This window comes from Peromyscus leucopus, chromosome 20 (genome assembly GCF_004664715.2).
Source record: "Peromyscus leucopus breed LL Stock chromosome 20, UCI_PerLeu_2.1, whole genome shotgun sequence".
NCBI lineage: Eukaryota > Metazoa > Chordata > Mammalia > Rodentia > Cricetidae > Peromyscus > Peromyscus leucopus.
Window position 1 is genome coordinate 22,305,975 of NC_051080.1, and position 13,403 is coordinate 22,319,377.

Genomic DNA, 13,403 nt, shown 5'->3' on the forward strand with positions numbered 1-13,403 from the left:
CATGCTAGGAGCTATGTATTTGCCAAGTAAGTAGACAGCAAGTCGTCATTTTCCCACTTCATAGATGAGGAAACAGACCAGGAAAAGTAATGGCCAGCTCGATCAGAAGTGAAATCCAGCTTAGCTAGCTCTGACTATCTGCATCTTAGCTTTCCTTTCCCCTCATTGTTGGGGTACCCCTTATGGTCTCCAAACCAAGAAGTTCTTAGGAAGCTGGTATCACACAGAATCTTAGATATTGAGGAGGAACCAGGCTGTGTGGTCTCCCCCATCCATTCTTGCACATCCCCAGGAAGAGTCTGGTTTTGCCTTCTCAGACTAGGATAAAGAATAAGGAACCTAGAGTACAAGTGCCCTTACCAAGCCATTATGACTGTATAAAAGAGAAAGAAAGGACAGGAAGGAGTGAGAAAGAAGCAAAGCAGTAAGGTAGGAGCATGACTGAGCAGGCTACTCTCCGAACACTAGCTTTATTATTATAATATGGTGGCGGCAGCAGCCTCTCCTTCATAGGTATACATGGAGGATTCAATGGTTTCCAGTCCAATTCTTAGACCCAGAGAGACTACTTAGGCCTTTTCTCTTCTCACATGCTGGAGAGCTCTCCAAGTCTGCCACCTCTCAGAGGAACATGTCTATCCCTGGTCTTCATAATACAGGATTAGTTGGGGGTCTTCCAGAGCTACCAGCTATTATCTTTCTTGGCCTAGAATTTCTACTCTAATATACACAGGTCCAGACTAACAGATTCTGTAGACTGACCATATGGCCCATGGATTGAAAAATGGCTCTGTGGTTGAGAGAGAGGGCTAAACATGCATGATAAGGACAGGCATCCTGACAGGATGTCTTCAGACCAAGTGGCACTCTGGAAACTCTCCCTACCACTTTGAATTAAGTCTAGCTGTAGTTTTCTGCCTTTCTTTTATTCTATTTTATTTATCCCCTTCCTCCCTTCTTCTCTTCCCTTCCTTCCTTCCTTCCTTCCTTCCTTCCTTCCTTCCTTCCTTCCTTCCTCTCCTTCTTCCTCCTTTCCCTCCCCTTTAACGGTGTTGGAGCAGTACATTTACTTGACCACAGAGACCCTGACATATTTTCCTGCAGGGTTTTTAGGTGAGCTTGGATGAAATGATTAGCAGAGAAAGAGATTAAAGAAATAGACCAATGGATAGTCAGAAAGGTGGAAAAGGAAGAAAGGAAAAAGAATAGAGAGAGAAGGAGGGAAGGATGGTTAAGGGAAAGATGCAGAGGAGGGAGCAGGAAAGAGGATGGAGAAATAGATGGCATGGGGAAAGGGAAAGGTGGAAAGAGGAGAAGAAGGAAGGAGGAAGAGGCAGAAGGAACATGGGTTCTGGAGCAATCTCTAAGACCCTTTGCCCAGTCCTGTGGCCCTGTGCTGGTGGAGGTATTCATGTCTACCTCTCACCACTGGGAGCTTGCAAATAAATACCTCTGGGTAGGAGCAGATATCTGTAAACACAGCTGAGGAATTGAAAGTCAGGTTCTTCAAGGGTATCGACTTGTCAAAATCACACCACAGCTGCGGATTTAAAAAAAAAATAAAAGAACAACAACAAAAAACAAAAAAGACACAGGAACAACAGTCAGTGTGAGTGTTGGGAGCGGAGCAGTGTGCTAGCAGCTGCTGGCCTTCAGTCAAAGCCAGGGGTAGGAGGGCCTAGAGGGGCTCGCCTGCCAGGAGGGAGGCACCAGTTCCTTTCACCTCTTTTATTTAAAAAATAAGCACTGGCTCAGAAAAAGCTTTTGTAAGCTAGTCACGAAACTGGGTTAAGATGGCTGTTTGTCTTGTCACTTTGGGACACTGGAGTGTGTTTGTGGGGCACAGAAGAGAGCTGGAGAATGGGGGAAGAGGTCTGTGGTGAATTCATAGCCTGTCTCCAGATACAAAGCTGGGAGAATTTAAGGGATCCGAAGGGGCACGTTTTCTAGAAAGATTATTAACATTGGCGTGATGGGCATCCACTAGGGTAGGTGTTACTGTTGAAGGCTTTTTGGCATTCCAGGGTCACATCCATTGGGTGAATACCTCCTCTGTGCCAGACACTTTGTTTAAAAAGCCCCACAACCATCTTGTGAGGTAGCTGCTGTTTTTATCCCCAGTTTACAACTGAGAAATATGAAACTCTGAGAGGTAAAGTAACTTGTCCAGGGCCACCATGCCTGTGACTGATAGAGCTGAGAATCAAACACAGGTCTATCTGACTCCAAAGCCTCCTAGCTTCCTGCCACACTAGGGATGCAGTGATCACAACCTAGAGCCTTTGGGGGTCTTTTCCAAATCCTGCACCCCAGAAAATCTACTTCATCAAGAATGGAGATCCTAGCTACCACTTTATGTGGATCAGCGACTCCATATGCATCAATTTCAATTGCCTTGCTCTATACAACCATCATTGGATGACCACATCATGAGATGATGTCTTCCCCTTTCTTTGTCCCTTTGAGTCTTTTACAACAAGGTCAACTACAGAGCTTAAACCAGTGAACTAGAGGCAGTCTAAGCCTCTAAGTCAGATTTCAAACAACTTGAAGAGTCTATAGCTTGGGTCACCGAATGCTCAGGGACATTATCTCATGGCCCAAAGAGTACAATGATACTTTTATCCACAAGATGATGCCTCAAGCAGACTGACTCCACATGCCAAGGTTAAGACAAGCACCTCTAAAATCTAGCCTGGGCCAGAGATAACACAGACTGTATATATGAAGAAGACACCGGTTGCTCTCATGCTCTGACTATATAGAGAAAACAAAACCATTGAAATGTGAATCATCAAATTATGGCAGTTGGGGTTTCATCTGATTTCTATGTGCCCCATCAAATATGAGCCCTTAGAAAGTCATAGACAAGGTACTCAACCTTTCTGAAGTGCAGTTTCCTCATCCATCAAATATGGAGAATAATACCCACCTGTTGTACATAGTAGGTACTCAATCAGTGTCAGCTATTTGGTTTTCATTTCCCCGTCCTGCCCAACTCCCAGAGATGCATTTTAGCATATTAGGATGAGCACAGATCATGGAGTCAGACAGACCTTATTAGTAAGTTATTTCATATCTCTGAGCCTCAGTTGCCTCTGCCATAAAGCGGGGATAAATGAGACTTACCTCATAGGGTTTATATGGGGATTAAGTAGGAAAAATATGTGATGGTCTTCCTTCAGTGCATGGCACATAGTAGGTAGGTTCTGATACTTAAGAAATAAATCACAACTTTCATTTACCATTGTAATTTATGGGGCACTGACAGTATAGAAACTGAAGGCCTGTGAAGGTCCTTTGGTGTGACTAAGCTCCCCTGGTGGGTCAAAGAAAACTTTCCCACAGAAAGATACACAGTTATGACAGGGGCTGTTATTTTGCCCTCCATCCCCAAGCTTGGGGCTGAACAGGCACATAAATATAAGGAAGGGCCATGCAAGAAGCTGTTGGTTCCATCAGCTCTTAATTCCTGACTCTACCCTAGATCCTGCAGGGCTGAGGGGGTTGGAGGATGCTTACGATATTTAGGATGGCTCCCAGGAAGTTAATCAAGATGGAAGCAAAGATGATGACATTCCGAGCCAGATAGGTCTCATTAATCCAGCAGCAGGTTTTGCGGAGCACGAGAGGCAGACACTTATAGTCTTCTGCTGTGGTGATGAGGACCAGGGCAGAGTGCAGCATGATCAGAATGGAGAACTGGATGGTCATCGGCATCAACCTGTTGGAAGCACAGAATGCAGGTCATGTGGGCACAGGTCACCTCATCCCCACCGAAACAGCCCTAGCAACCTTGTTCATGTTTTTCCGTCCCCATCGTGTGTGCAGTTGATTTATCTCTTCTCTTCTTTCTCCCCTTGTCTCTCACCTCTCCCTCTGTTCTTTCTTTCCTTCCTTCCTTCCTTCCTTCCTTCCTTCCTTCCTTCCTTCCTTCCTTCCTCCCTCCCTCCCTCCTTCCCTCCCTCCCTCCCTCCTTTCCTTTCTTCCTACCTTCCTTCCTCCTTCCCTCACTCCCTCTTTCCCTCCCTCTCTCCTTCTCTCCCTTTCTTTCTCTCTCTTTCTTCTTTTTTTTGGGGGGGAGGGGCATGAATATGTGTGTGTGGTGTGCATACACTTTGTATGCATGTTCACATGTATGTAGGTGCAAATGTATGGTGTGGTTGTACATACACACATATGTGCATGGAAGGTGAGGCTGGCATCAGATGCCTTCCTTGATAACTTTCTGCCCTATACAGAAAAATCACTAGATCTTGTACCTTGCCTATTCACCTATTCTAGGTAGCCACATTGCTCTGGTAATGCCCTGCCCTTGCTTCCTGGGTGCTAGAATTACAGTGTCCTGCCACTCCCCTCTGGCATTTACCAGGAGATCTGAAAATCAAGCCCTCAGTCACACTTGGATGACCATTACTTTACCCAACGCGCCTCAGCCCCTTTTATATGGTGTCTGCTGCTAAGACATTCCACCATGGCATTCCATCAATGTCATTACTCTGGCTATGGGAGAAGCCCACCACATCCTTTTCACTTTCATGGAAGGTTTTATGACTCTTCCTTTCTCCATCTACTCTCCTGCCCACAAATCAACTCAGTATTCAGTCGGGTTAATGATTACTATGGTTTTATGAAATGTATTTATGTCAATGGATCTATAAGTAAGAGGTGTAGCTTAGGGCAAGAGTAAGGATTCCTTCCCAAGTCCTCAACATTCCTTCTGAGATTACATCCCATGCTTCAAGGTTTCATGAGACCTCTGTCTCTTGGAAGCCAGTGTCTATTGCAAACCTCTACATGGTGTCGGGGTGTCTCCATCAATGTAGGAATCTATTAGTAATATTCTGTCTTTGACCATTTTCTCTCCTATCAATCACTTCATCACAAAGCATGTTTATTCCTCTCCTTGGGACTTGATCCTTGATCCCTTGTCCTCTATTCCGTGGCTGTTTGTGACCTACGCTATCATCTCTTATCTTCTTACTCCTCAGCCAGCAAACTGTTGCAAGTTATTAAAGGGTGCCTTTGTAGAAGAGGCCAGAGAGTTTCTGTCTTCTCCTAAAATTATCTGCTTTAAGATCTTCCATATGCTAGTTCTTTATACAACTATATTTACTAACACTCACACTTACTCTCCTTCTGCCTGAATGATGATTGAGCTCTATGTGCCAGCACCATAGGGCCCTTTTATATGATATCTAATCTCCATTCCTAAAAAGAAACCAACAGGAATTTTCTTCCTCCAGATGAGGGTTTAAAGCTCATAGGAAGGTAGCTTTTCATGGGTAATTCAGTTGATGAGTGTTGATGCTGGAATTTAAAGTCCTCAATGCTATATCACTTTACTCCCATTCTAATCTCTAGGGAATGATATGCTCATGTTTCCAGTAATTATTTTTGCTTCTGTGGTTTATAATGCTATATATTTGTTAAATAAGCTTTCTTCTCATGCATAGAGCAGGCATCAAGATACTAGGACTAAAACCGTATCTTTCATATCATCTATGGGATCGTAACCTAGAAGAGAATATGGACATACAAATGACAAAATAGTATGATTTGTGGTGATCCATAACAAGTCACAAAGAGCTATTATTTGGAAAGCAAGAAAGGGAATCCAGGGAGGCTCTAACAAGGAGATGACATTTGGGGCAGACCTTGCAGAATGAAGAGAATTTTATTTTATAATGTAGAGATAAGGGAGAACATGATCAAGGCAGCAAAACAAGCACTGCCAGTGTGCTTGGAGTTTGCTAATGACCTGTGTTAACTAATGTCACTATTGCTGTTATAAAACACCATGACCAAAAAAGCAAGTTGGGGAGAAAAGGGGTTATTTGGCTTATACTTCCACATCATAATTCATCACTGAAGGAAGTCAGGGCAGGAGCTCAAGCAGGGTAGGAACCTGGAGGCAGGAGCTGATGCAGAGACCATGGAGGAGTGCTGCTTACTAATTTTCTTCCCCTGGCTTGCTCGGGGACCACCACGCCAGGGATGGCAACATCCACAATGGGCTGGGCCCTTGCCCATCAATCACTAATTAAGAAAAATGCCCTACAGACTTGCCTACAGTCAGATACTTCTCAAATGTGGTTCCCATCTCTCTAATGAGTCTAGCCTGTGTCAAGTTGATATACAACCAGCCAGCACACAACTCAAATTGCAAAGCTGCGAAGGCAGACAGAAGTTGCTGTGTGTTAGGAAGCTTTGCCCTACAGGCTCAAGATTTCAAACCAGGGAAGGTCATAGTCAGATAGTGGAAAGACAGCTGTTTAGAAGGAGATTTGGATAGTTGAGACAGGACTCAGCAATGGAGGAATGCAGGGAACAAAGGTTCAGAGAAAGCTGTGGGGACAGTCTAGTTAGTGCTATGTGGGTGCATATAGGGGTGTTCTTGAAAATAAGGATGTCAGTAATGTGTTTATCATCTTAACTGGGAATACTTAGCAAATGAAGTGATTAGGGGAAAGTTAAATAGCTGACATTTGTTTGCAAATATGTTGTACAGTACCATTAGGCACTGTAAGGACAGTTAGTTGTGGTTTCCTGGGCCTGCAGTGATGGTTGAAGACCTGGTGGTGAGAGAATTGTCTGAGGAAGACTGTGCACAGCGGAGAATAGTAAGGTTGAAGATGAATCTATCCAGAAGCTGGTGGGCTTGAAAAAAGTGAAAGAATCAAACCGATGTGAAGAAATGTGGTAAGACACACCAGCACCATTCATGGTATCTGAGGGTGAGAGGAGGAGAAACTGACAAAGAGGAAGTAGCCAGACACATCAGCTCCTTCTGTCCCTGGACTTGGGGTCATCTCCCATGTTCTAACAAGCCACCGTTTTTTCCATAAGTCAATCAAAACAACTACGTTAACAATGACAGGCAGAAAAAGAAAGTTTATTCAATGTGGTCGCGTTGCCAAGAGATCTGGTGACTCGTTCCTCATCCAAGCCTGTCTTCAGAGTCTTAAAGAAGGGTTGAGGTACTTAAAAGTGAGAGTCAGAGTTAAGTATATCTAAATGGACCAGCATTCTCTCTCCGGTAGGGTTGTCTGGGAGGCTTCCTCCATGGCCCAGACTCTATGCTGTCTCTCTTCCAGCATAAGATTCCTGGGGAAATTCCACTTTCTTAGGGTCCAATATTTCAATATCCTTCCTGATCACCAGGAAGGGGATCCAAAAGTCTCTGTGGAATATTATTATTATTATTATTATTATTATTATTATTATTAGCCTGCCAGACAGTTATACTTTTACACAGTTAAGTAATGGGAAGGCTAGAAAATGATACTTCCACAGCCTTAGCTGTTATTTTTAGAATTTTAAAAATGACATTTTGGATTTTATGGATCATCTTCACAAGGAATTTCTGTGGGAATTCTGGATAGGAAGAGCAAGTTTGTGCAGCCCTGTGTTCCTGGAGAGCTCGAGGCAGATGGGACTCCCCCCGACACCATTGGAATGAAGAAACACTCCCTAAAAAGGCTGCGTTACTCACTGGCACTCAACAAGGCCATACGAAGAACGCAGGTGGATCACTTTGTCAGACAGCTCCACCAGAGAAGAAGAAGCCAATTACTCAGCTGGCATGTCCCCATGATGTGCAGCAGCCACTGAGATTAAGCATGGCCCTTGTCCAAGGGTGAGGCAGAAGTAAACTGGGAAGAGCAAGTCTGAAAAATGCCCAGGCGATCTGCAAAGGCTTAAGTGGCCACCACTTTAGGGTATATAGGGACCAAAAGGATGGCTCTTGGCTTTGTAATCTGGGCTTTATAGTCCTGGGCTGAAGGTTGCCATCCTATGCTACTGCTTCTGTGAGGAGTTTAATGGGGGCATGCCTTGTTCATCCTGTAGAATTCAGTTGTACTTCAGGTTCTTCCATGACCAAAGAGATACAGAGAAGTGTGCAGGTGGTCAGTGAAGTTATTGACTTGGGTTTTCTGTGTAGAGAGCGATGCCCTCTTTATCCTCAATAGCCTCTACTGGAGAAAGACTCCTGCCCATGGCCCCAAGCAAGGCATGTTTTCTACCTTCTCCCCAAACAAGGGGCATGCTAATGCTCCCCTTTCACACTTGTGGATATGTCTTACACTGGGGTTCCCCAGCATCAGAGCAGAGGTCTCACAATGGAGTTTGAGGACAGTTCTCTGGGCACGTGGAGATTCAAGGAACAAACACGGAGACCACATGGTTTCTTGGCTTAGTCTATCCCAGCTGCTGCTGCAGGTTTGCGTGGTCTTTTGTTTAGAAATCTATAAAACAAACGCTTTGTGGTACATTTCACTCTTGGGCTTTTGCATAATGTTTTCAGGGAGCAGGAGGTCATGAGGGCACACTGAAGATTACAGGGAAGGGTTTTCACAGAAAACCACCTAAATGTGCCACAATCCTAACTGACATTCTTTTGGATTTACTGGGAAAGGGGAAATGATGTGAAAGGTTGGCAGAGTTACCCAGGGATAAGACAAGAGCCTTCTATGTTTGAACCTGTAGTTCCAAAGGGACCCTATAGCTCTCAGGCTCGAAGAAATTAACTAATTCCTCTGAGCATCATTTTAAAAAACCTACAAAACTGCAACTTTTAGCTTTATATTTTAAAGAAGTCTCTGAGGTTAAATAGAGCAACCTATTTACTCTATTCAAATAAAATAAAAGAGTCTCTCTTGATGGTGAAGTTCAGAATATTAAAGGTATTTAAAGATATGTGAGAAGAACATTGACTCTAAGACAGGCTTTCTCTACTGGGTTCTGGTACTACATGTAAGATTCCTCTGAAAGTTTTTTTTTTCCAGCATCCCCTCAGTGCTCATTTATTTCTGCACACACAAACATTATAGCATCACATTGCAGATTTCATCTAATTATAGAGCCATCCAGGCATCCAAGGGTTCTGACATTGCTTTTGTGTTGTTGCTGCATAGGAGAGCCAAGGAAACCTTTCATTTCTGAACTCGAGTCTCCAAAAGAATGACAAGGAATTTTCAAACAGCCCTGTCTGGGTCCTCTCTGGACATAAAGTTCTAATTACTCTCTGAAGTCTGTGTTTAAAATCCAGATCTAGTTGGTAGTACAATGTGACATTTGCTGGAGAGGCAGAGATCAGTGGAGAGGCGTGGTCAGTCCACAGCAGCTTGTGGTTCAATAGAATTCAGAACCTCAGATTGTACCCAAAGACGACATTTGTATGAAACTTCAGAATCTGCAAATAGCCTGTGAGTGCAATCTCACATTTGATCCTGGAGCAACTCTGAGAGGTTGGTATTCTTAGCTTGTTCAACAGACACATGACATGTGGCTTGGGAATGAGAAAGGAGAGCCAGAATTGCCCCCAAATAGACATGGTTGATTCACTTGTGGCAGTCCTGAGAAGAGGACATTTTTATTTCCATTCTTGAAAATATCTATTCTGTTTTTAATTATGTACATATGTGTGTGTTGGTGTGTAGATGTGTGCCCATGGGTGCAGATACCCCTGGAGTCCAGAAGAGAGTTTTAGATCCCTTGGAGCTGGAGTCACAGGTGATTGTGAGCTGCCTGATGTAGGTGCTAGGAGTCAACTTTAAGTCCTTTGTAAAAGCAGTATGTGTTTTAACTCATTAAGCAGTCTCTCTAGCCACTCACAATCTCCATTCTATAGACAAGGAAACTAGGGGTCAAAGAAGTTAAACGTGCAATACCATACAATTTGTAAGTTGCACTGAAAGTGGTCAGATCAGTCCTTCTTTCTGTTCTTCCTACCCTCCCTCTCTTGCTCAGCATTCTCCTTCCTTTCCTCTAGTTCCCTCAGTAGTTCTCTCTCTCCCCCCTCCTTTCCTTCCTTCCTTTCTCTCTCTTTCTAATTAGTAGGATACATGCAGATATAGATAATTAGTTTCCATATTCTCAAAAGGTATTTAAAGGCATTTTCTAGTCTTTCTTCAGTTTACCCCTCTAGGAAAGGAACATCTGTGAACATGCAACAGTAAAGCGAAAAACTGGGATAGCACTGCCTACGTTTGCCAGGGTTCATTAATGTTTTTTTTCTTCAAGGACAGGAAGGAAATTAGCTGTGGTCATTGGAGTAAAGATTACTTCCTTAAAATATTCATTACAAGAGTACAAGGGAATGGCACCTACTCTGTGTCATCACAAAGCACCAATCAGTAGCAAATTCTGTTGGAGGAAATGAGCACATGCTAAAAAAAAAAAAAAGCTTTGCTGTCCTGAAGGCGAATATGCCATTCAGGTCCCATAATATGGAGACTGCCTGCTCAGACTTCAGCTTGGCAATCTCTTCCATGGTCACGTTTTCCTGGTCCCTAAGAAAGTGGGGTGGGAATGGTGGCTGTAGAGAAGTTATAAACTGCATTTGGAAGCTAAGATCAGGGACTTCCGTCCATCTAGTAGCCAAGAAAGGTTCCAAGTCTTTTCTCCAAGGAGTCAGGATATCAAGCCTGGCTTCCTCTCTCCTGGTCTTTCTAGGTCTTTTCATCGGAAGATGTGGCCATGTCTCCTGTTTGTGTGGATCCCATTCTTTCAAGTTCAGTGCCTACATCCTTTAACTCACTAGAGCGGGAAAATGGTGCTACCTTAGTTCTACCATTTCCTTTTTGTTATTATTTTTGGTTGGAATACTTTGTATGATGTTTCTTCTCTTTGATTGTTTGGTCATCTTGTGGTTCAGTTCATATAGAAGAGATAGAAAATGTTTTTAATTTTTTATCTGCTTCTGCCTTTAAAGCACATTGTGAACTTATTGAAACTCAATGTATTTTCTAGGTTTTTACTGAATGTCTTATTAGTTATTCATTCCAAGGCTAACACTCACCCATCTTATGACAATTATAGCTCTTTCTGTGATCTTTGATGTCTTCTAACATGACTCTAACAATGTTTGAAGGCCCTTTTTTATAGAATAAATTATTCCAGTATTGTTTATCCATCAGGTGTCTTCAGAAGAATGTAAAGGATAAAATATATGAGTGTAATAGGAGATATATTAGATTGGCTTACAGTATGAGAGGGTGAATAGTCCCACAGTGACTGTTTGTGGGGTGGAAAACCAGGGGAAACATTAACTGCTCAGTCAATGAACTGCTCAGAACAATAAGAATCAATGGTGCAGCCCTGGCAGAGGTTAGCCTGAGATACCCTGAAAAGTTCAAGTTCATGTTCAAATATTAGAGAATATGGGGTCTGATGTCCACAGCAGCAGCAGCAGCAGCAGCAAACACATCACTTGACAAGAGTCAAATGTATGGTAATATGAGCTGGCTCTATCTGATTTTTGTTTGATATGGGTTGCAGTCTATTAGATGGTACTGCTGCATTCAGAGTGACTTTTTTGATTCAGTCCACCAGTCCACATGTCAGTCATCTCAGAAAACACTTTCACAGACACACCTAAAAATGTGTTTTCCCAATTTTCTAGATGTCTCTCAACCCAATCAAGTAGACAAACAAGATCACCATCATGAGGTTTGTCTTATACAATTCCTGCCCCAGCCTTTGTAAGGAACCCTCGATCTGGAACTACATCTACTGTGCTTGAATTAAGTTTATAATGCTTCAAATGGGAAAACTGTTTTAGCATTCTGAGCCTCAAGTCCCCTCTCTTTATAAAGACAACATTGATAGTAGCTACCCAGTAAGCTTGTCACAGAGATTTTTTTGAGTTATTGTATGTAAAGTGTTTTGTCAGTGACTGATCTACATCTAAGTGTTTGTAGTGTTGACTTTCAAATTTGCTGACCTAGAAGTGATGATTTGACAATGAATGAAAAGACAATGTTCAGTAGGGATGCAAACTATTCTAGTTTGTGCTGTTATTTCATTAATATTAGGAAAGATTTTTGCCTGGGCAGAGTTAAGAGAATATTATGCAGAATAGACCCAGAACTGTTGAGCACTTAGGTTTAGGGCCTGGACCCAGTCATGTTAAACTCTGAACCTTTGATTGTTCCAGCTCAGGGCCCAGCACCTCACAGAGGCATTTCAGCTGCTATCTTAGCTCTTTCTTACTTACCTTGAAGAAGGAAGCAAACTTTGAATTGCAGTGATAAACAGAAGAACTATAAACGCACAGACCAGGTTTGACTTGAATACTTCATCCCTCATTTGAGAATACTGTAATTAAAAAAAAAGTAGAATCAATGATTTTGTAGCAGAGTTAAGGTTTTGGAGGAGATAAGTGTCATCAGTTTGAGGTTAAGGAAAAGCAGCAGGAAGCAACAATGCAATAGCTTCTTGAAAATGTTTAGTAGGAAACTGTATCTTCTGAAATCACCACAGGGCAATAGTTCCATCCCTCCCACTAATTTTCCTCTGAAACTCCAGGACTTAATATACCCCTTCCATAGTAAAGGGCCTATAAGGGTTTATGAGCTTCTCCAGCTCTTGCTTCATGAGCTTCTATCATTTAACAGAAGAGAAGAGTCCTTGCCATGTACATTGCAGATCAAACTCCTGGGGACTTTCTTCCTAAGCAAAATAAAATTATTTAAGGATGGTGCTCTATTTCTTGTGGGGTGAGGGGACATAGACAAATGTGTTACCAGGGAATCTTTCTACCTTCCTTTAAATAAGAACCATTGAGAACAACTTCATAGAATCTCGAGTTTAAAGCAGCTCACAGGACCTCCAGTGGTGTAGCCTCCTGTCTCACTGAAGGTAAGTCAAGGCTGATAGGCTACTAGACTGATGCCTGTCTGTTGTCCATTCTAGGCAGCTGTGGCAAGTGGTGGTAACATTATTAGATTACCCAGAATACTCAGTAATTTCATTGTTGGCTTTAAAAGCTCATCAAATGTTGGATATTTGTATTTGCCTCACTCTTTCTTCATTTTCTGAACTTTTGTAGAGTCACTAAATAGTGTAATAATATTTTAGAAAGAGGGAGAGAGGTCTTAAAAACTGTGAAAGGCATTACAATCAGGTTTAGCCAAGTCCCTCATTTTGCCTTAGTGACACAAAAGTCTAGTGAATTGCTGTGGATCACACAGAATGCAGACTCTTCGTTTGGGATGAGGGAAGAGGCACAAAGCTAAACCTGGCACTACAACTTTGTAATCCTTGGTTTGAATTTTTGGTAGCTAGTCAATGTCTCTCTCATAACTTCTAGGCTCTTTGCTCACAACTGATAATAAGGTTTAAGTCAGGTCAGTGAAATGACAATACCAGTCCATTTTATTGGACTAATAATTGAAATAACAGTTACAGGATTTTGAAACTGGGTTGACTTCTGGTTGTGGTCTAGGTTATAGACTGCAACTTATGGGTCAGAGTCATGGCAAAGGTTTTGGGAATGACCAGTAGCTGGTGAGGTGATGTTGCTCAGTGAATGCACATCTATTGCTTTTGCAGAGAATTGCCTTTTTCATTCTCAAGCACTGAGGCTTCTGTTAAGCTGCTGACAATCTGCTAAGTAT

At 42.6% G+C, this 13,403-nt stretch overlaps 1 protein-coding gene across 3 annotated transcripts in view; it reads right to left on the reverse strand.

Annotated features, from left to right (window-relative positions):
- Positions 1-13,403, reverse strand: part of Adcy8 (adenylate cyclase 8) — a 217,365-nt gene that overhangs the window by 46,821 nt on the left and 157,141 nt on the right. For 2 of the 3 annotated variants that reach the window (XM_028876027.1, XM_028876025.1), the window contains 3 exons: positions 12,002-12,102; positions 3,523-3,724; positions 1,451-1,540 (listed from right to left, as the gene is read on the reverse strand). In XM_028876027.1, coding sequence (XP_028731860.1) covers positions 1,451-1,540; positions 3,523-3,724; positions 12,002-12,102 — 393 coding nt within the window. The remainder of the gene's footprint in view (positions 1-1,450; positions 1,541-3,522; positions 3,725-12,001; positions 12,103-13,403) is intronic. The other variant, XM_028876026.1, reaches the window with a different exon arrangement.